Here is a 22,713-nt window from a genome sequence, read left to right on the forward strand (position 1 = left end):
GATAAATCAATAGTTATTAAAATATTTTATACTTATTCTGGTATATTTTTACATAAAATATAAAATATGTTGTAAGCTATTAATTTTAATAATTGTATCTTAATTTCATACATAGAATGATGAGATAAATTAATTGATGAAATATAAAACATATTATTACTTTTAAAAAAAGCAATTTGGAATATGTATGTTAATTATACACTTTTCTTTTCTACACGTTTTCATCACTTTGTGTTACATTTATTCCTATTATTTAAAGTAATCTTAAGTGTTCTAAAGTTGTGTTAGTAAAAATTAAAGATAATTTTAATTAACAATTAAAAATCGACAAACTTTGGAAACAATTTAATAATTGTAAAATTCAAGAATATTTATTAACACTTTGATTATCAAGTTGATGTCAATATTGAATATAATAAATCTCATATATTTTATTTCATACTTTATTGTCTGTTTGATATAATATTTTAATATAATTTACGTCGTTTCTTTAACATAAAATATAATGTAATATCATAGATATCTAGACAACAACAAAAAATTTTTTAAGGGTTGTGTCATTCATTTGGGGATGATCTTATTTACTCAATTAAAAATAATTACTATCTATAAGCTATGTTGATAGACATTGACACTGATAACTTGTTTTATAAAACATGATTTAACACTTTGAAATTAATGGAAATCGATTATAATTTTGGTGATTTTTCAAATAATAACTTCAAAATTAATTAATTATAATAATCTCTGATATGATTCAATTATAATCTCACTAATTATATTTTTTACATTTAAGTCTACTAATATAAATTGCCTCTTAACCCTTAATGTTAAATTATAGCAAAAGTACAACTTAGAAATATATAAAAAGCTTAAAATAAAAAACGATCCTTCAAGACGATTTTCACAAAAAACCGAATAAAATGCTTCCGAAATCGCAATAAACACCGAGAAAGAGAAAAGAGATACAGATAAGGGAAGCAGAAGGGTTGAGTTTGAGGAGAAAAAGAGGTAGAAGGAGAAGCAGAGAGCCGGAAAGAGGCGGAAATCGATCGAGGAGATGGGATGGGGGGATCGACATATTAAATAGGTGGGCAATGGCTGCGAGTGCCGGCCAGCCCAATGAGCAACAAATTAACCGGAAATCTTCCTGATAAGACTCAGGATGGTTGCGGTTGAGAAACTCCTTCGTGCGGAGAAAATTTACTGCCCGTTTTCCTCCTTTCGCGCAATATGCGAGAAAATATTACTCAAATTGCTCGTCAAACTAAATTTACTTCAATTGCGACATCAGCGAAACGGCTTTTTTAACATGTTTTATGTCATTTTAGATTTTTCTTTTATCTGCGCTCAATATAATCGCGAAATATAGAGCGCGTGTTATTACCAAGAGATAAAGTTTTTCATATATCAGTCTCTACTTCTCGCAATAAAACTCGTAACTACTTAAAAAAATATATTTTACTTCTCACGTTACTTTCAATGTAATAAATTATGCGTTTATAAAAATATATTGTGCTATTAAAAATAAAAAAAATTAAAGAAAGAGGAAAGAGAAAGTAAGCCTTAACACCACAGATATCTCGTATATATCTTGTATCTTACGGAAAACGCAAGAGATTCGATTCATCCCTCTGGAATGAAGACATTTCGTTTTCCGGCAAATAACGAAGGAAAAAAGAACGCGAAGTTTAAGGAGAGAGGATTAACGAATTGACGAAAGGATAGCGGTTCGAAAATCGGCGCGGAAGAGTTCACCCCTTTAGATCCGCGGCTGGTGGCGGTACGCTGTGACGCGCGCTACCATCCCCTCCCGCCTCCCGTCCCACAACCGACTCTTTCCACACTTCTTTCCGCCCCTCCCGCCGCCTTCTTCTACGGCGTAATGAATCCAGTTTGTCGAACTCCACCGCCTTCTCCGGCCTCGCCGCCGCTGGATTTTCCCGACCTAACCATCCTAACCGTTCCATCCCAACCACTCCATCTAGCCGTCCGTCCGTCCACACCGGTAACTGCGCTACGTAAACCACTGTGCTTTTCGGTGCCACCCCCGCGGCAGCGGCCAACCCGCGTAGTCATTTCGTATCTCTCCTCCTATCCCAATCTACCCCCTCCCCTCCTCTGCCACCCGCCACCCTCCCTTTCCGCGACCGCGGAGCTACGCCGCGCGCGCCCAATGCCCGTAATTACATCGAGTTCCCTTGACGTTGGTGGAACGAGGGGTAGGGGGGTGTAGAGGTAGAGGTTCTAATTAATCAGCTAGCCGCAACGCGCGCGAATCGTTCCCGGCACACGCTGCGCGGTAGGTCTATAGGTTGACCGTCGACCAAAGCACCGTGGGCCCTCGCGCGCGTCGGGGGGTGAGAAGAGGGGTGGCCTTCCTCCCGCAACCTTCTGTCCCCGGCTTGTCTGGCGTTGTTAACTCTTAGTTAGACGCGTTCACTCGCGTAGCATAATTAGTTACGTGTATGACTTGTATTGCAAAGTGGAATTATCTTTGAATTCGTTTACTCGCAATGCAGATAACGTGACAAATACGACGAGAAAACACGATAGAAAAGTTTAAAAAAGGAGCTTCAGATAAAACGCCGAAGGGTTAAATGCTCTTAAAATCGCATGTAAAAGCGATCCTTCAATAAGCAATATAAAAATGTTTATTTTCAGGAGTAAGGTACCTGAGTAGAAAAAGGACCAGCGCTAAATAAGGCCCAATCTTAAATTTATTACTTAAAAAATACTTTATGCCTAGAGTATATGCTAAAAAATGTTATGTAAAAAATATGTTATAGAAAGTATGTGAAAAGAGAGAGAGAGAGACTGAAGAATTAGAATCAATAGCAACGCAACTACTTAATACGATAAAAACTTGTGACGATGTGGATGTATAAATTTATAAAAATTTTTTATAAAAATTTGCTACAAAGTTAAAGTATACATTATTTTACGGTTTATTATGTGTACATATCATAATATTATATTATACAAATTTCTAACTATAAAAAATTATGTATATCGTTTTTTGTTAGATAAGTATTTTTATTAGAAATGTTCAAAGGTTAAAAAATTAATTAAAAATGAAATAAAAATAATTGTGTGTGTTTGCTTAAGAGTAGAGTAAATTATAAGAAATTTCTTCTTGTAATTAATAATTCTTTTGAAACTGATTAAGAAGTAATGTTTAATTTCTTTGTTATTTTTAATTTATTTTTAATATTCAGGCTTTATTATATTAGATAATATGTTACAAGGCTGAATGTCTAAGTTAAAAACTTTTTTTGTTTATTTATAAATATTCTACATGAGAAATATAAAATATTTATAAACAAACAAAATAAAAAATATTCTATATTTTATTTTTGTGAGTGACAAAAATAAAAACTTTCTCTCTCTCTTTCTTTCTCTCTCTCTCTTATTTAAATTATTTTAACATCTTCATAAATAGTTATTAAAAAATAAAATTAATTAAGCAAATCTCTCTCGGTTCATTTTATATTCTCCTAATTCTCACGATGTATCCGAGCCAACAATTTTAATTAATAATAATATTTTGTCGTAATAAAGAAAATATTTGGCTTGAATATTATTTACCAAGCTACCGGCCTAAATTTGCAATCGATATGCGAAGCGAAGGGTTAATCGGCTCATCGCTCGCCGAGGAACGGGGGAAAATTGACGTTCTTTGTTGCCGCTTTATTCCCCGGCGGCCTTTCAGCAGCGGATCTTCATCGCCCCTTCGGAGAGTGAGAGAACGAGAACGAGAAAGAGTGAGGGGGAGGGAGAGGAGAAAGGGGGTGGAGAGAGGGTTTTCGGGCAACATTGGTTTCAGGCAATAATTACTCGTCGGAAACCACTAAGCTGAGAATACAGGACCGGAGGTTTCGCCTCGGCCGCAGCTGCAGTAACGTCGTGCTAATGAATCTATTTTACCCGTTCTCTAGATCGTTCTCTCCCTCATTCTCTCCCTTCTTCCTATTCTCTTCATCGTTTTCTTTAAACCCTTACATCGAGACAAAATAGGTATAATTCGACGTTTTGCATTGCGATATCGAGAAACAAGAGGGGACGTAAACAAATATCAGTGCTTTATCGTGCGTAATGCGATATATAATATAATGTCGACTGTCGACATGCGGAAATATGATACGGGAAATCGTAGACGTACGTTTTCAAAAGGTAAAGACATCGATACGATATGGTATCACAAAGTTCCCAAAAGATTTTGTCATCGCAACTGCATCGTTATTTTGCGATGTAAGGTAACAAATTTTGCAATATAATAGACAGTAATAAATCTCAGACGATATTAAACAAACTTATTTAAATTATTGCATGTCACACGTACGTACGCGTCTTAATTTTTAATTTACGATTTATTTATATATAACTTATAATTAATAATATATTCGTGATTTTGTAATTATTTTTTTGTTCCTAAGTTTTACAATTAAAATTTAATATTTATTTATTATGTTTATTTTATAATATAAATATTGCATAAATTTTATTTATATTTTATCAAAACTAATAATAATTCCTAGTTGATCGACTGTTAATCAGGACATTTTTTTACTTCAATTATCAATTGAGTAAAAACCGACTATTGGTAATGTCAATGAATTAAAAATGGTGAAAATAGATTGAATTTAAATATTTCTTTATCCACGGAGTTAAAGTGGCGGGTATTACATTAATAATTTTGAGCGTCTTGTGCGCTTATGTTCGTTGTCACTTAACTGTCACAACACGTCACATACCTTTTAATTCAACATGGATAATGATTATTATTCCACCGTGTACACATGGTAAGTATTAAAAAACCAATCTGTACAATATTGCATTCGATTTTGTGGTGGAATGAAAAATTGTTGTCGAGGTTATTTCCAATAGTTTTCAAATATTGTTTACATTAAACGTCATGGAACTCAACAAGATTTCCTGTGAATTAACTGCTTGCAGTTATCATTTATAAATCAGAATAAAGCAATGTAAATAATTTTTTCATTTCTATTGTCGCATCGATGAGGTAACCACTGTGTCTTCACAGGTTCGAGAAGTGTGGGATCGTATCTAACATCAGGACGCACCTGCGGCAGAACCTGGTGAACGCTCTGAAGCATAGGGATCTGCGGCTGTGCAAGAGTAGAGAGGCGAGGTCGGCGAAACAGTACGTTTACGATATGCTAATAGCCGAGTATCTGTTCAGTCACAATTACTCCTTCACCCTGTCGATATTTGCCAGCGAGGTTCCGCTTTTAGTAAACTTTTGCAACAGCGTACCGCAACAGTGCTCCTCTGCCGACGACAATGACAACAGAGGTGGTGGGTGCAAAAAGTTGCAAAGCGATTACATACTGCATACACTGGAAACTCTGGGCATCAATCCCAATGGGCCTGAGGGCCAACACATTATATCAAATTATATGAACAGCGAGGCACCTCTGTTGCTATCCATTCTGAGTTCAATAGCTTCGCTCGTCGTCAACACTCGGCCGTCGTCAACTGGAAGATCCATGATTGACAGGGAAACCCAAGTTGATCTGGCTTTGGAAACACAACTTGCATATGCGACAAAAATGCGTGTGATGAGGAAAAGAATTGTGCAACAGAAACAATTGTATGACGACGAATTAAGGACGAAAGAGAACAAATTGAGACAGCAGGCGACAGTTATAAAGCATCAGCTTGGTTCATTAAATGCAAAAATGGAAGAGGCTCAGGTATAATGATAGGGTAATTCTATCACACTATCATATTTAATGCAAGCTATTTCGTACACAATTCTCACATCATTCCTTTATCAAGATAATCAATTTTATAGTAGACAAAAAAATTATTTTTCATTATTAAGCTGATGTTATTTAGATAATTTTTAACATCATTACACAGGTGGAACAAATAATTTATTATTACAATTTTTGTAAATATATTTTTTAATATGTTGCTTAATAATTTTAACAATTTATTGCTACTTATAATAGACCCAAAAAAGATAGTATAGAAGTTTGTTATCTCATCTGAGTAAAAGATTAATACCATCTAAATAAAGATTACTCCTGGGTTAAATATTACATATAATTTTCACTTAGGAAAGATTAAGTCCCAAATGATCATATAACTTTTTTCTTGGAGTAAAAACGTAAAAAGTGAAAATTTTCTCTATTAATTCTAAGTAAAAACTTTCATTTTTTACATTTTTGCTTTAAGAAAAGTTACATTATTTTAATAGGAAATTATCTAAATATCTTGTGTCTTTTTTTATATTTCTTATATTCTTTTCGTTTATATATCTAGAATTTGATGCAATCTTTGACCCTGAAAGAAAAGCAACTGCAAGAAAAGAAAGACAACAATACACAATGTATCTTACAAAAGGAAATGGAGCTGTCTATGAAGCAAAATTTCTTAACACAAGAAGCTAACAGGTACTTAATGAAAGCAAGAGGACAAGTCATTTTTTTTAATACCAGAAATACTAAAGGAGATTAAAAATAATAACAATAATTAATATCTTTGTAATGTCTTCTACTTTTCTAGTTTTTTATTTTACTTACATCTATCTTGAATCAAAATAATTTATCAAAATAAATTTTTATAGATTGCAGAGAGAACGAGACAGTTATAGGAAGTTTGAGGGTGGCATGAAGAAACTGCAGCGAGAGCTCGTTAAAATGCAGAAGGAAATGTCGCAGGGTACATCCAACCAGTGCCAGAATCAGAATAATCTCAGGGACATTCACGTACAAACCGATGTCGAGAGCCGCACGATAATAGATGAATGCAGAATTCTACAGAGAGAGAAGCAGGAGCTGACAAATCTTGTGGAAGAGCAAAGGTCGAAAATAGATCAAATCACACAGCGTAGCGCTCAGTTGTCACGTCAATTGGAAGAAGTGCGTTTGTTGCAACCGATTGAGACGCCGATTTCCGTGGCTCGAATCGTCAGCGCAAACGCGCTCGTCAGCGAGAGCAGTTCCACGGAGGACATTCTTCAGGACGCAAAGATGCGATTAAAGCGTCTGGAGGAGGAAAGTTCCAAAGCCGATCAATATTTCTGTAGTTTCGTTAGCACCTCGTAGCGAATAACACACATTTCAGAATATTGTTTATTAATGTATTTATTATCGTTATTGCACGCACAATTATCAACCTTGCAAATTACACTTCACGCAGTATCACTTGCGAAAATTGTGATTATTTCTTCAATCTCAGAAGAAAAGACTGAATTGAGACATCAAAAGTATCAAAAAGTATATGTATATATCGGACATTTAGATAATTTATTTTATAAAATTGGATGTTAAAACATATAATATACAAATTACTGACTATTTTTTGCTTTATTTTGAATTCTACGTTCATTACATGCAACATCAAACATAGCATAGAAAATGTTAAGTCGAGCTCCTTTCCGTTGTACATCATCTTCGTTTTGGATCTGAACTCCTTCTAGTGCACTTGAATTAAGGATTATACGAGCACTTGTATTTTTTCATGCATAGGATAAATCATACAGTTATTGAGCAATTAAGGATGTTCTTTAAAATAAAAGAACAATAAAAATTATAGTTATAAAAAAGACAATATATTTTATATTAGAAATTTCGAAACATGTATTACAAATTTCATAAACGGGGTAAATACTCGAATAATTACACTCAAATAATGTAATTAAGTGTTAAATTATTGCCATATGTTCACTTCGACGAAAATACACTTAATAAACATAAAATTTATAACAAATAAAAATTTCACGTTTGCTTATAAAAAATTATTAGATTTCTTAATTAAAGTGAAAAAATGTCACAAAAATTATTACCTAACTCAATAATTGTACGATTTATTATTCTATGTACATGGTACATAAGCTATTTTAACACTTAATTAGCTACAAAGTTTAACATATTAGAAGCATGTATAAAAAATGGTAACATTGTAAAAAATATAATATAAAATTATTGTAGAAAAGGCAAAATAATATTTTAAAAAACAAAAATGACATTCAGCAAAATCTATTAAGCATAAGAAAAGGATATTGTTTATCACGGCTTTCGCGTCCTTCACGTTCATGAGGACGATCCTTTGCATATGGAGATTTTTCCTGAAAATACATTCTTGAATAAGTCTCCCGAATGCCATGATTTCTTGTGACTGATATGGAAGGGGAAGGGAAAGGTTACTGACATCAATATTTTCTTGTTTGCTATTGTCGCCCATTTCGTCCCTTTAATGTACTCGAAGTAGACATCTTTATCAACTAGAGAGTAATAGAAAATTAAGTTAAGAAAATAATTCGATTTTTTATTCAAAAACAAACTAGTTAATTAGAAATTACGAAAAAATTGTAGGTTTGTCTCTATACTATTTTTAGAAAATTACGATGATATAGATATCAGAATATACACAAAACATCGGAAATACATATCCCCCAGATAGCACAAAATATTATCATAAATATTTATAAATATTTTACAAATTTATTTTCAAAAAATATTTTTTAAAGATTATATAATTATTTTCATAAATCATTTAGAAATGATTTATGAAAATAATTACAAAAATTACAATTACAAAAATTATTATCAACAATATATAGAATATATTTTTTAAATGTACTAAAAAATATTTATGGTATATGAACTTGAAATATTTTTTATATTCTTTAATAATAATGGTATAAATATTTATTTTAAATATTTTCATAAATGTTTATCATAATTTTTTTTATACCTGACAAACTCAGACATAAAAATATGTACAAAATATTTATCGTAAATATTTTTCCTTCTTATAAATATTTTATAAATATTTTGTGCTATCTGGGATATTTCATAGGTAGAGCTATAAATATACATTTCTCTTATATACATTTTCTTATTTGAAGAATAACTTTTAAAAATGTATTACAATTCTTTGTCTAACATTTTTGTATGTCATTATCGATTCGATAATGCTACATATTTTATATAATTAAAAATTTCTCTATGTGCTTTATATCCGAAAATATTAGTAAATATGTGAATGTTAAAGCAATAATTATGAAAAAGCAAAGAAAAGGCAAAAATAATAAAAAAAAATATAAAAGAAAATTATCAAAACAAATCCAAGCTTACAAAACTTAAGAGAAAATAGTCAATTACTTCCTAATTGTTTATATATGTACGATATTTAAAAAAATACTAATTAATTTTACTAACCTTACTGTAATGATGCTTTTCTCTATGTTCAGGAATGTCACCGTTCTGATGAGTGCCTTTGGCTATAACAAATATATTCTTATATTAACCAATATTTATAATATATAATAAATAATCTACATAACCAAATTGTAATTTGTGTATTATAAATATTCGTTGATATTAAACTATATTGTAATAATGGTAAAAATATGATCACAAACCTCTTTCGTCATCCTTTCTTCGTTTCTGTTCAGTAGTTGGTATGGATTCCTCTGCTCGATCCTACGTGAGTTGATTATTCAATAAATAATTTAATATATGTATTATATGTTCTAAATACGCATACGATCGTTTTATATATATCACTATATCTAATTAAATAATAGAAACGTAATCACCCTTTTTCGCCCCTGTTTCTTTTCTCTTCGCAGCTCTTTCTGTTCGTCACGTGTTTTCCCTTTACTGGAACGTTCTTTCTTGTCAAGAACAGCTTCCGCGCGTCTTCCTTCCTGCTAAGTACAAAAATATTTATACAAAAAGAAAATGTGGGAAAAAATTAAAATATATAACGTAGAATATATTCACCTTTGGGACACTCTCTACTTTTCTTCTTTTTACATCTAAAACTAAGTAAAAATTTATATTAAAACAACAGCAATAAAAAATATTTTAAAAAACATTTATAATTGTATTATACATATTTGTTTTTCAACATTTGTTTTCAATATTTGTTTTAAAAAATATTTAATGCATAAAATTAATCTAATATATATTTAATATTTGATTATTAAATTGTAATACAAACCTCTTTCAGGACCCTCTTGTAAAGGACCTGAACTAGCACTACTATTTGATACACTGGAAAGATCTCGATCTAAATTGTCTACACTACTACTGTAATAGTGCTGTTCTTCCTAAAAATATAAAATTTACATTTTCATGTATAATTAATTATACTAAAATTGGAAAAATTCAGATATCAATTATGAGTTATATAATCACACACACACACACACACACACACACACACACACACACACACACACACACACACACACACACACACACACACATTCTATGTAAGATAGAAAATTTTAATATAATTACTTTATAATATTTGCGATCCTTCTTTTCTAATCCCTCATCGTCTTTCACTTCTTCTTTTTTAATATATTTTTCTTTAGCCTCCAAAATGTCCTTACTCTCTTCTTTCTTTCTGAACTTCTCAGAATTTTCACTATTCAAAGAATTGATATCGCTATAAGATTTTCATAATAAAATAATTATAAATAAAAGCTCTGAGAAATGATAAAATCTAAGTAAAACTTATTAAAGTCAATGCAGATATTGATGTGTAAATTTAATTAAGTGCAAAAGTACATAAAATTAATATTTCGAGTCATGGGTTTAGTTTCTTGTTCAATACAAATATTATAAATTTCAGCAAATACATCATGGTTTATATCTACATACTAATTATATGCTGTCAAATCACTTTCCTGTTTATTTTATTAGTTAAAAGCTTATTTCAACACAAAACTCACCAATGAAAAAATTTAACAACCATTTTTCTCCTTTATTCACTTTTACAAGTGTCTTTTTATTTCATTAACATAACATAACAACTTTGGACTTTAACTGACATCTTAAAACAAAAATTTGGAGCTTGTCATTAGCATTAATATGAATATAAATTTTTCCTAAAATTTGTAATATTTGCACTGAGAAAGACTCAAAATAAGGATTAAAATGTATGCGTTAATTATATGAATGTTTAATTGTCATAATATATACTTGCGTATCGATACCTGCGCGATATTGGCTCTCATAAGTTTTTATTTACTTAATATAAGATTTTCACTTATGACTATTTAATATTTATTTTCTCATAATATCCAGCAATTTTGAAAAAAAAATTATCTCAGGCATTAAGGAGATGCTGGAGTTGTCTGTTTTACTGACAAAAAGATAATTTTTGTTTAACAATATCTTTTTATTTCTTTTATAGATTTGGAAATCTTTCTCCAGAATAAAAGAATACGCATTGCTACCAGTCTGTGGAGTGGAGTTTCCTCCAAAAACGAGAAAAAATTGTTAATTTCCTGTCACATCATAACAATGTTTGCTTAATATAAAAGATCTACAGTTTGTACCTACGAAATTCGTATTCACAGACTAGTAAACGACGAGAACAAACAATGTCGAGTTTCGAAAATTAGATTTTAGTGCCTAATTGAGACGAAATTGTAAAACAAAAATTTAAGTTATATACACGTAAAAAGTCGATAAGTAGAGCAATAAAAAAAATATTTTTTGTCCTCGATATAAAGTCCACAGATGGATATTAATATGTGTACTTTAATTCTGGAAAAGAATTTCCAAATCTATAAAAAAAATATATACGAAATCTCATTAATGATGTGCACGAATGACTCTACTATCGACCTCGATCAAGTTTGAGAGGCAGTCCAGCATCGCCTTAAATTTGTGTGTAGCTTTCTATATAAAAGATATTTAATAATTCCAATATGATGCTATAATTATACATATGTTTTAAATGTATTACTTACTGATGCATTTGATTGGAGGAACTTCGTTTTTCTCTTTGTTCTTTATTTTCCTTTTCTGGCCGAGCATCTCCATTATTATTTTCTTTCACCGCTACTCCATTGTTAACTTTTTCGCTCGTTTCACTATTTGTTGCGTCTTGAGTTTTAGCCTGATGCGAATAAATGTAATAAAGTAAACTTTTTCAAACGTTTTTAAAATTCAATGCTTTTTCTTTATGAGTGTTGTTTATCACCTTATCGCCCACATGGTGAAAATCTGATTCACGTATCATATTAGGAGTTTTAGCTTTTAATTGTCCGCTGTACGATGTTGCTAGGACATGCAAATCTTGGCGCTGACCACGCTCTTCCTCTCTTACTTTTTCCACCTTTCGTTCGAGGATCTGAGAGAGTTTCGCCAAGACGGGAAAGTGTGGTAATATCTTGATCAATATTATCAAAGAATTCCTTATTTGCACATAGTCCTTAGAATCTAGACATACTACAATTGCCTGTCAAAGAAAATATTAGTAATAAATAAATATTAATAAATATTAATTTTTTATTTAATATATAATTAATAAATATTTGTTTAATCCTTCGTGGTCACACCACTAAAAAGTTCCATGCTAATCACACCAGGAACCCAGCCTATGTTCTTATTTAACATACTGAGTTTTCATTATTTTGACAAAAAAAATACTGAATAAAGTTGAAATATTGTTCTAAAATATCTAAAATGTAATAGCGAATGTAAAAATTTGATTTTAACATGAGAAAAAAATTTGTTTAATTTTCAAATAATGATTCAGATACAGAGTGTCAAACTTTATTTAGACTCTGAATCCCAAGTGACCACAAAGGATTAATTATAAGAATCTTCATTCTCAGATATTAGTTTGATTTGTCAGATTAGTCTTATTAGTAAGATATTAGTCAGTTAGTACAGATAACATTTTCATATTCAAATATGTATATAAAATTGTGATGTTCATATCGCACAAATACCTTTGTGATCTTATAATGCCACTTGTGACACACATGTCTGTAATTTTCAAAGCCAACCATATCATTTGCTTCAGAAAATTGATTGCTCACGCGGAACTTGGTCACAAAACCAGGATAATTACTGCATTCCTATATACAAAATGTTTGTTAATATATATTCAAATTATTAAATAAAAGTACAAAAAATAATTAAAATCAATATTTATAAAAGTATACATCTTTTCTAAAATTATGCTTCTCTAAAAACTTTAAGAAATGTTAATTTATAACTTGCCTTATCAAATATGGCTTTTTCAGAATGCCATCTCATCACAGTTTCCAGCATAGCGCATAAAAATCTGCCATATCGATTTGCTTCGTTTTCTGTGCACGAAGTGACTGAATATGTGATATCACAGAAAAGCTGAAAAAGAGCAAACAATTTTATTATAAGAATGGTTGGAATAAAGCATAAACTATAAATTTAATTAATCGTATACATAAATTTGTACAAATACATGTCGTAATAAACAAATGTAATATAATAATTTGTCATTTTAATGTCAATAATAACATATATAAATGACTATTAGGCAAGACTGCCTTACACGATCGTAGCAAAGCAGAGTTGAAAAATTTGCAGTCTTCAGAGAGTGGATGGTATGTACAAATTTCGCACAGTACATGGCGTCTACAGTTGTAAATGTACACCGTGGAAATAGGCACAACTGTAGAAATTGCGTTATCGTCTCATTCTTCGCAGATTTAGCGCTTCGTGACAAGAACCATGTGTCCTTTTCTTGTCTACAAATTAGTTACACTTTGTATTGTACACGCTATGTACAATTATTGTTATTAAAGTGTGTGTATATATACACATTTGTATTACTTTATGCAACACAGTACAAGAGACAACAGATACATTACGATATTTATATATTATAACACATTTTACCTCAGGTACGCAAAAACTTTTTCAACATGTTCCTCTTGTTTCTTCTTTTCGTCCTGCAGTTTCTCAATAAGAGTGGTATATTTTTCTTGTTCCTTCTTTCCTTTACTTACATTCTAAAAAAAAACGTTACTTCCAGTTTAAAAATTAGGTAAAAGCATATTTTCACATTGAAAGAAATTATCAGCCATATAGTACTGTAGATAATAATAAATGTGTAATATTCAAATACCATATCTTTGGAATCGGCGGTTTGTGTTGCCAATTGCTTCATCTTGTTAACTTCTCTTTGATAACTTTCCACTGGCACGTATAAATCATACATTGATAGAGACCAAAATGTGACTAAGAATTGCGGCGAAATGTCCTCCCAAACCTTTAGAGGATGCAACGGCCTGACAGATTGAGCAACAGGTGCCATAACAGTTTGCGCGGCTTCCGCGTACTTTAATTGCTTCGTAGCCGTGGACATTTTCTTGTAATTTGGATCAGCTTTACGAAGAGCATCATATTTTATCTTTACAAGAAAATGTTAATTTAAGACGTTTCATGGAAAAAGATAAAATTCATACTAATCGTTTAATAACAGATTGTAAGCAAGATTTCAATATTATTTAAATAAACGATAAATTGTTTATATTTATGAGTAATTTTTTCAATTAGTGATAGTCAATCTGCGACGCGAATGTAAATTTCTCTGTAACTTATCATCGAAAAAAAAAATCATATATAAGTATACATATATGCGTACTACTGACGTAAACATTACACGCCTCACAAAATTTACAATCCTCAGTTAAAAAAAAATTTAACACCATGCTTTAAATAATATTATCATTTAGAAAATGCAAACATGAATGAACGTCACGCTTACATTTATGGCATGTGCGAACATTGGCCGTGCCAGGAAAAACGCGACATCCGCATGAATGTGATTGTCCTGGAGCATAGAATGAATCGAGGGTAGTCGCTCCACATACTCATCTACCGTCATAGTTGAGCCCAGGAAAGTTCCGAATTGTACCAGTGTGTCCTGGCATTGATCATATAACTTGCCTATTGTACGGAAAGTCAAATTATCAAAAGTAATGTCTGTGAAAAATTTTTATTTTAGACTCTGTATATAATTTTATTTACCAACGAGTTTTAAGTGAGATTTATCTGTCTCCCTATAAACGACACAATGTTTCTGTTGTGCCATCAACAAGCACAGTGCGACCGCAAGATCTTGTTCGGCAAGAGCTTCTTTTAAACGTTGCGAAGATTTTTTTGTATTGCGGACTTGACTGAAGTAACCGGCCTTGGGAGGAACAGTTTTTATGTTAATTTGTTTGCGTCAGAATTACATTATAACATTATATATTAATGTGCAACATTGCAGTTTTTACCTCATTTTTTAATAGATCTCCACCTGCCATAGCGTCCAATTGATCAGACGTCATTTCTTCGGCTGCTTCGATACCAGCCATTTTTTGTACTATTTCTTTTAATATTAATAGATCTAAGCTAGAAGCAGAGCGACATATTAAAGCAGCAATAAACAAACTTACTGCGATAAATCTAATTTTTATCTATGTAAAAGCATACCTCTTTTGAGCTTTAAGTTGATTCGCTACATACTGTAACAACCCTGTTAATTCGATGTTATACTTCTTAAATATTGCTCCGCAAAATGAAGCAAGAGATTGCAACCACAAGGATATACTGGTGCCATCGTGTTTAAATCTATCCCTGTCAGCACCCGCTAACGCCTCTACCAGACAATATCCCAACACATCGTATGAGATATTTGTCAAATACTTTAAGGAGTCCACTACAGGTCCTGCATCCAATATGATAAACGTTTTTTTTCCAAAGGTGATTACAACATCAAAAATGCATGGAAGACACTCATTTGATACGTACCTATTAAATTGTCATATAATTGGATCTGTATGAGAACATAATCAAATAGTACACCTGGCGAGGAATGCGTAAGCTTGCCTAATGATCGGCCAACCGGCTTGATCGTTTCCTTGCTCACACGCTTCATGATTGACTTGATCTTCTTTTGAGCATCGGCACGTTTACGCAGCAGCGCAGCGTGCTGCAACGGTGTGTCGTTCTTCCAGCGTGCATACAGACAATAACGATTCTGATAGGGATAGTACTTGAGGATGTTCCACAGCTCCTCGGCGACGCAACAGTTGCAGTCCATAAAAGACAGAGAGGGCAGAAGCGCGACGTCGAGTATCGTCAGCACATCATAGTAAAGGGTACAATTCTTATTTAGCGGCTGCTTGCTCGCGTCAAGTGGAGATTGCTTAATAGCGGCATGACACAGTCTCATCACCTTATACATCAGAATGGGATCCTGATGCAGATTCGGCCCGAGCACGATCAACATCGGCAATAAGTAATCATGAATGTCTTGCAGATCATGCAACGATGGCGGCGCGAGGGAACTCTTCAACGGAGGTACTTTACGACCCGGTAATTTTGGAGAAACAATACAATGTCTGAAATAAAGTGATTTTGAAAACTCGCGAGCGAGTAGTTAGAATACAGTGATTATCGCATGAGTAATTTGCGTCACATAGTTTTCGTTTAATAATAGATGTTTTATTTAATACAGATGTAATTCTATGACTTACCTTCTCTAAAATAAACAACATACATAAATGCATTAACAACTTACTTTCGATATACGGGTTCGACAAGAGCTTGAATCATTTTGCACAACGCCAGAGCTATGGGACGTTGATCCGTAAAACAATAATCTGGCAAACGATTGAATAAATTCTGCGCTACTTCCCAAGCTCCAATTTCCAGAAGCGCTTCACACAATCCAAATTTTTGATTGCTTGCATACTTGTCCTTAAAAAATGGAGAAACTAATATAAACAATTATACATATAACTACTAAAAAAGACCAATATCTTCCTGTATTTCAAAGCAGCAATTTTTTTCAAGAATTTGCATATAATTTCAAAACTTTAATTACAAAATCGATTTGTGAATTATAAGTTTTAAATCAAGATTTTATTAATTCGGGATTTATTATTTATTAAAATAACAATTAACCAAATTCAGATTTGACAGAAATAATTTGTAAAATTTCTTTTTGCTCGTTACTTGTGCATTCTCCTTTTCTTCTACAATATCCTCCTTGTCCTTTGTCGAGATTACGCTCAATTTCCGCACGTATTCCTTGGCATGCTTCATCACCTGCTCATGATCTGATATTATAATTTTATCGTCTGGCACTAGCCAGGGCAATATATCGTCGAGTTTAATCACACCATGCTGCAGCATGAGTGCGGTGACCTTTTGCAGAGAGAATGGCGTGGCGTTGACCGTAGAGCAATATTTGAATCCTAACACTTCGCAAAGTACCTGCTGATCGCTCATATATGAACGTATTAAGGGAATAAATAAAGCATCGTCTTGCGGTCGGTTTTCAAAGGTTTCTAATAAGATGTCGAGTACTCTATTAGGGTCAAGATTGAAATAACCTGTAAGGACAATATCGATCTCTTGTACTTCCGTTCTTTTCGTCAGTTTAGATATTCATAAGTTTGTTGTTTCTGTTTTTATCGAAATTGTTCTCGCAACAAATCCTCTGAAAAAAGCGATATTTATACTCGCAGTAAAAACATTGATATTCGTACCGATAAGAGATTTAACAATTTCCAATGTCGAGGCCACCTCACTATCTGGACACTCTTGATTTAATTCTACAATGAGCTTGGAGTAACCCTCGCTCTCTTCACGAAATAAATTAAATTTCCTTTGTTTATAACTGTAAGAAGGCGAGAGTCATAAGAAACTCATTTGCATCATAAATAAGCTTTATGTAAATTACGCAGAGAAATACTCACTATAACTTTGTCTTTACTTTTATAAACTTGGTTTGAAAATTTTTGTTTTTCAATGTCCCTACATCTTGTAAGGTATCAATTTCTAAACGTTCTTTCAATATTCTATCGGTCAGAAACTGTGGGGAATAAACACGAAGTTAAAAACATACTGAAATTTGAATCTCAATTTTAATTAAATTTTAAAAAAGTAATTCTGACTACTTCATAATAAATTTTTATAATAAAATAAATTTTTATATCTTTTTTAATATTCCTTATTTTTAATAATTTCGTAATATTTTTAAAAGTGCAATGTAATCTAGATTTATATATAAAAATAAATGTATACCTTTTCAGTTTCTTTCACAATATAGTAGAAGTTGTTCCTTTCCTCATTATGCGCTTCTACATCAATTAAAGTAAATATGTCTACTATTGCAGATGGTATAGACGGTACATCAAAATTCTACAAATAAATTATATATATATATATATATAGTATTACAATTTCCATTTAATTTTAGTAGAATTTCATATAAAGGAGATCCAAAAACAAAACTGTTGACATTTGTTCATTAGAAGATAACATATATCTTTGAATTGGCTTTAGAATCCCCTTAAGATGATAAATCATGGTCATACCGTGAGTTCACCTAATGTCTGAACTACATTGTCCTTTTTTACGTTTCCATGGATTCCATTTGATATTAATTCGTATATTCCACGTTTCCATTCTATAAAAAAAAGATAAAAATTCTTCAGCACATAATGCATTAAAAACAATTATGTAATTAAATAATATAAATGTGCAAGAAATATGCATGTATGAGAGAGCAGCACAAAGTATAATCGCAAAATAAAGGCTTAAAGTAAACTTGCAAATCTCATCAATTTCTATCTTCTTTGCAAACACCATGCAAGAGAAGTAAATAGAATAACTGGAGTATGTGATATCTGTTCTTTTTATTTAAACTTTTTGCATAATTTATGTTCATATAATTCTGCAATTTTATCCTATAAATTTCTCTTCTTTTAAAACTAAATGTGATGTATAAACACTTATATATATATATATATATTTTTTTTTTTTACTAAACAACTATATTCTCTAGAGATGTTGAGTATATGTAAGCATCATTAAAGAATTTTTTTCAGTCTTGTAAAAGTAATGATAATTAACTCAAAAGTTTCATCACCCAACACACGTATAGATGCCGAAAACCAATGTGCATAGAGTGTTATACATCTATATTATTTATGTGATACATAATATGTGAATTAAAAAGAAAACAATTTTCAAAGAGATTCAAATTTCAAAAAATCACATCAATGTCACAAATATTTTCACTTACTCCAATTATAAATTATGCATACAGTAAATGTATACAATATTTGTACAAAATATTTTTCAGAACCTTAAAAAATAAACATTATTTTATTAACAATTGCATATACATATTTAATATTATTAATAAATTGCTAAGATTTGCTTTCTAAAAACAAAATTTAGAAAATTTCTTCTGTACAACTACTTTTTACTCTCACTGTATGTATAATTCATAAATAATTGATGAGAAATTGATAATCGCGCGTACTGATGTCGTGAAATGAAAGGAATACGTGAAATTGTGTTACGCCAAAGCAAACATTTTGTTAGTGTGTGATAAAGAAGCGGGAATTCGAGGAAAGGCGGTGTGCTTGTGTTCATGGAGACAGCGTGCGTAATGGAGTGCGGATACTGGCGGGTGTTGGAGTTTCGAGCGTGGCCTTATTACCTGGTGTGTTGCCTTCCTTAAGCTTGTGCTTGATTAGCTTGAGGCTGCAAACAGTCGTGAATTGACAAATTAAGTCTTCGGTAGAGCGAACTTAACGGGAGTAGATAAGTGTTTTCGCGACCAGCAATGCACCGTGTCGATCGCGTCGACCAGGCGACGCTTTTTAACAACACCACTTACAAATCGTTTTTCCCATGCTTATCCCATGACTTCCACAATTCTGAATGCCATACTTTGCTGGCCATATTTATAATGCTCCGGTCCGGTGTTTTGAAAAAAAATGGAGCTTCAAGCGTGCACCGGAGATTAAAAATCAACTCGACATCGCAGGTTAACGGAGCAGAGCTAGAGAGTGCGTATTTTTTCCCTTCGAGTCACCACTATGCGAAGCTAGCAGCGGAGCAGCAGCGAAACGCGTCCCCGAAGTCCATCAAGAACGGCGCTTACCAACATCAACACAAAACGTGTTTCCTTCGCGTCATGCGGACGCAGCCAGGACGCAAGACAATCAATCGACCAATTGAAAGTCGCTTGTAAACGCGAAAACTGCGGAAAAGTCAGAGCTGCGTTCAGAAATATCATTCGAATGCTTCTATATGTCATTTTATAATTAGGTCTGTTTGCGTCATATGCACCGACATGCTCTTATTCGCCACAACGCACTCCAATACGTTGATTCCGATGATGCCAACCTATTAGAGTGCGTTGGAATGAGTATGGAGCATGTCGGTGAAGATGATTTGCTAGAATGACGTTACACGATCCAATGGCAATAAAAATAACGCATGATTCGAGCGGCAGCCAATTAATCGCTTGTTCATCCGGAAATTGTATCACGATTGGTTTTTATATTGTTTTCTGTAACGTACGCATTTTTTTTTCTATGGCTGCGTTCCGATATTTACTGTCAGTACTAAAAATCTACAGTATATATGACGTAAACTATAGATTTTCAGTACTGGCAGTGAATATCGGAACGCAGCCTATATTAGATTGTTATGTAAGGCCGAAATCACATGGTGCGGAATAAAGCTGCGGAATAGAACGTGCGTCATAAAAGCAGCCAATCAGAGCTTTCCCACATTAGAATGCGTTCATGCGGCAAAGCTTTGATTGGCTACTTCTATGACGCACATTCTATTCCGCAGCTCTATTCCGCACCATGTGATTTCGGCCTAATGATTTAGGCCCGGTTCCACAACTCACGGTTAAATTAACTAGCTGATTATTCCATTGAAATTGACCAATCGTATTTGTCGTTAAGTAAAATTAACAAATACGATTGGTCAATGGATTGGCTATAGACAAATAGCCTGTGTCTTTTGTTGAAAAGTCCTAAAATGTTCATGAAAATTACGAGTTGTAAATAGTCCATAAGGAACGCATTTCAATAATTTTAGGAACAACGGCGAAAGCGAGGGGCTGGTTCTTTCTGGTTCTTTCTCGTTTGTTCGGTCCTCGAGGAGGTAATTGTGATTTATCAAAGATCGTAATCCTTAAACATCTCTTCCTATATTGTTCATAAGCATTTAAAACGTATAAAATATTATTTTATAAATCTTCCTCTCGTAAATTAATGCCGGCGTATTCATCATATCTAATCCCTTCGGCTGTTAAGCGGCGTTGAACACGTGACGTTTGCGTTTTGTTGTTGCTCATTGACAGAGTCAACGCTATGCTATCATATTCATTACATGACATATAACAGTTGCAATAAATTAAATATGCGTTAAAAATTTGTTTCGTCATAAGATAAACACTAATTTTTATTCTGTCCAAATAATTCTTTTCGTTTTAATGTGAATCTTTATATGTTGCTTAAATATGGTTATGTATGCTTAACGTGTATACCTTTGTTTTTACAATATAACTTTGTAATTACAGGTGAAAAATGGCTAAATCAAAAGAAAAGAAGGGAAAGAGCGCCATCAATGAGGTGGTGACTCGTGAATACACTGTGAATCTTCACAAACGCCTTCATGGTGTTGGATTTAAAAAACGTGCTCCACGAGCTATCAAGGAGATCAGAAAGTTCGCGGAGAAGCAAATGGGAACGCCCGATGTCAGGATAGACACGCGTCTTAACAAACAACTGTGGTCAAAAGGCATCAGGTATTTTTTCAATAATATCTTTCAGTAAAGTGTTCCAAGTTTATATACTTAAAATTGGATTATTTTGAATACAATTTAAGTTATAATTATTTGATGTAGTATCTTAAAAGTGTAAAACCGATGCTCATGGGAAAGGAGAAAATAAAATCAAATTAACACAGTCAATCTTTGAACTTGTGCAAGAAAATTTTTCAATATGACTTTGTATGGAAATACATATAAATATAAATTTATTATAGAAAGATTGATTTTGTACAGAAAAATAACTTTTCTGGGATACTATATTGCACAAACTATTTTTTCTTTCTTCAGAAATGTTCCCTTTAGAGTTCGTGTAAGATTAAGCAGGAGGAGAAATGACGACGAGGATTCTGCAAATAAGTTGTACACTCTCGTTACATATATATCCGTTTCGTCATTCAAGGGACTTCAAACCGAAAACGTGGATGCTAGCCAAGATTAATGTATTACTGTATAATAAATAATGATGAACTGAACTCGCAAGGTATCCCTTTTGTCATACAATTTGTACCGAGTCCATATATCCTATCAATAATAGTAAAGTAAAATTTAGAATATTTTATTTTTATTTCTATTTTCTACAAAATTCTTTTGTATTTTATCATACCTATATATTTTTTATGTCTTGAAGTGTCTGACAATGGATAATTGCTTTCTTATTGATATGATTTCTTTCAAAATATAATTTTTGTTTCGATTTTTCTTTGTATTTTCTTTGTATAGACACAATTGAAAATTGTAACTTTATAAGAAAGAGCGAATTACTTTTGCATTAGTAACAATCAAGAGTATATTACACATCACATAATTATTAGAACTGTCAACTGAAATAAGTAATCAAAAATAAATCTCAAGGTATTATTAAAATTGATCAATGCTTTATAATACAAATTTTTATGAGAAAAAAATAATGTTATTAATATTATTGAGTTTTAAAAAATACACCGAAGATGTAAATTACAGGAAGCTATTCAACTCACACCAAGTATCATTGATTATCAATATTTTTATTGTATTGCGTTTTAATTTACAAATCTTGTATTTCCAAAGGAAGAGGAAAGAAATAGTTATACAGTGACATTAATGAATGATCAAAACTTAACTTGATTGTATCTCATTAGCCATTTTAGTAATTTTTTTTCTCAAGAAAAAATGAATATTAATTTTATATTATAATATCAGTTAGTTTTGCTAGTTTAATTTGTCATAGGATCTCATTATCAATGACATCAATCGAGAAATTGGCGAATTATAAGCGAGTGCCAACATTTCTGATGTAATTTTGAAGGCGGACGGCCGCGT

General features: G+C 32.1%; 3 protein-coding genes across 14 annotated transcripts in view; 2 read left to right on the top strand and 1 right to left on the bottom strand.

The window, feature by feature from the left end:
• Positions 1–7,329, top strand: part of LOC105831885 (plectin) — a 29,652-nt gene extending 22,323 nt beyond the window's left edge. The window contains exons 1-4 of one of the 3 annotated variants that reach the window (XM_012672335.3): positions 4,569–4,802; positions 5,045–5,717; positions 6,292–6,422; positions 6,596–7,329. In XM_012672335.3, the coding sequence (XP_012527789.1) occupies positions 4,768–4,802; positions 5,045–5,717; positions 6,292–6,422; positions 6,596–7,076 (1,320 nt within the window). In that variant the 5' untranslated portion in view covers positions 4,569–4,767 and the 3' untranslated portion in view covers positions 7,077–7,329. Of the gene's footprint in view, positions 1–4,568; positions 4,803–4,834; positions 4,986–5,044; positions 5,718–6,291; positions 6,423–6,595 lie in introns of those variants that run through there. The other 2 variants (XM_028190242.2, XM_036283132.1) reach the window with 2 other exon arrangements.
• LOC105831883 (THO complex subunit 2) lies at positions 7,255–19,697 on the bottom strand. 10 transcript variants are annotated; one of them, XR_003625658.2, is made up of 29 exons: positions 19,459–19,697; positions 19,279–19,322; positions 18,146–18,237; positions 17,853–17,969; positions 17,525–17,640; positions 17,315–17,445; positions 16,779–17,158; positions 16,342–16,520; positions 15,570–16,162; positions 15,252–15,486; positions 15,053–15,170; positions 14,802–14,964; positions 14,539–14,720; positions 13,897–14,181; positions 13,668–13,780; positions 13,321–13,516; positions 13,008–13,136; positions 12,734–12,862; positions 11,980–12,237; positions 11,747–11,895; positions 10,284–10,434; positions 9,982–10,090; positions 9,762–9,802; positions 9,575–9,688; positions 9,398–9,458; positions 9,195–9,256; positions 8,182–8,254; positions 8,034–8,098; positions 7,255–7,449 (listed from the first exon to the last, which is right to left on the bottom strand). XR_003625658.2 is itself a non-coding variant. In XM_036283131.1 (28 exons), exons 1-27 carry the CDS (start codon positions 19,521–19,523, stop codon positions 8,201–8,203), a joined length of 4,266 nt encoding a protein of 1,421 aa, XP_036139024.1. In that variant the 5' UTR covers positions 19,524–19,697; the 3' UTR covers positions 7,313–8,098; positions 8,182–8,200. The 10 variants fall into 10 exon arrangements, 9 of the variants coding, with proteins under 9 accessions (XP_036139024.1, XP_012527786.1, XP_012527785.1 ...); XM_036283131.1 differs by having other exon boundaries at positions 7,313–8,098; XM_012672332.3 differs by lacking the exon at positions 8,182–8,254 and having other exon boundaries at positions 7,313–7,449; positions 10,284–10,413; positions 19,459–19,696.
• Positions 19,698–20,654: 957 nt separating this feature from the next.
• LOC105834786 (60S ribosomal protein L31) lies at positions 20,655–21,895 on the top strand. The gene is made up of 3 exons (XM_012677501.3): positions 20,655–20,744; positions 21,163–21,390; positions 21,703–21,895. Exons 2-3 carry the CDS (start codon positions 21,170–21,172, stop codon positions 21,851–21,853), a joined length of 372 nt encoding a protein of 123 aa, XP_012532955.1. The 5' UTR covers positions 20,655–20,744; positions 21,163–21,169; the 3' UTR covers positions 21,854–21,895.
• Positions 21,896–22,713: the final 818 nt, after the last annotated feature.

Source organism: Monomorium pharaonis, chromosome 2 (assembly GCF_013373865.1).
Source record: "Monomorium pharaonis isolate MP-MQ-018 chromosome 2, ASM1337386v2, whole genome shotgun sequence".
Classification (NCBI taxonomy): domain Eukaryota; kingdom Metazoa; phylum Arthropoda; class Insecta; order Hymenoptera; family Formicidae; genus Monomorium; species Monomorium pharaonis.

Bases quoted from the DNA above. Each gene is read 5' to 3' on its own strand.
- LOC105831883 (XM_036283127.1), bottom strand. From the start codon at position 19,523: ATGGCCAGCAAAGTATGGCATTCAGAATTGTGGAAGTCATGGGATAAG. The intron at 14,965-15,052 runs GTAAAAACTGCA...GTTCCTCCCAAG, and splicing joins GAGATCTATTAAAAAATGAG to GCCGGTTACTTCAGTCAAGT. The intron at 12,238-12,733 runs GTATTTGTGCGA...TTTCTTTGACAG, and splicing joins GGCATTATAAGATCACAAAG to GCAATTGTAGTATGTCTAGA.
- LOC105834786 (XM_012677501.3), top strand. From the start codon at position 21,170: ATGGCTAAATCAAAAGAAAAGAAGGGAAAGAGCGCCATCAATGAGGTG. The intron at 21,391-21,702 runs GTATTTTTTCAA...TTCTTTCTTCAG, and splicing joins CTGTGGTCAAAAGGCATCAG to AAATGTTCCCTTTAGAGTTC.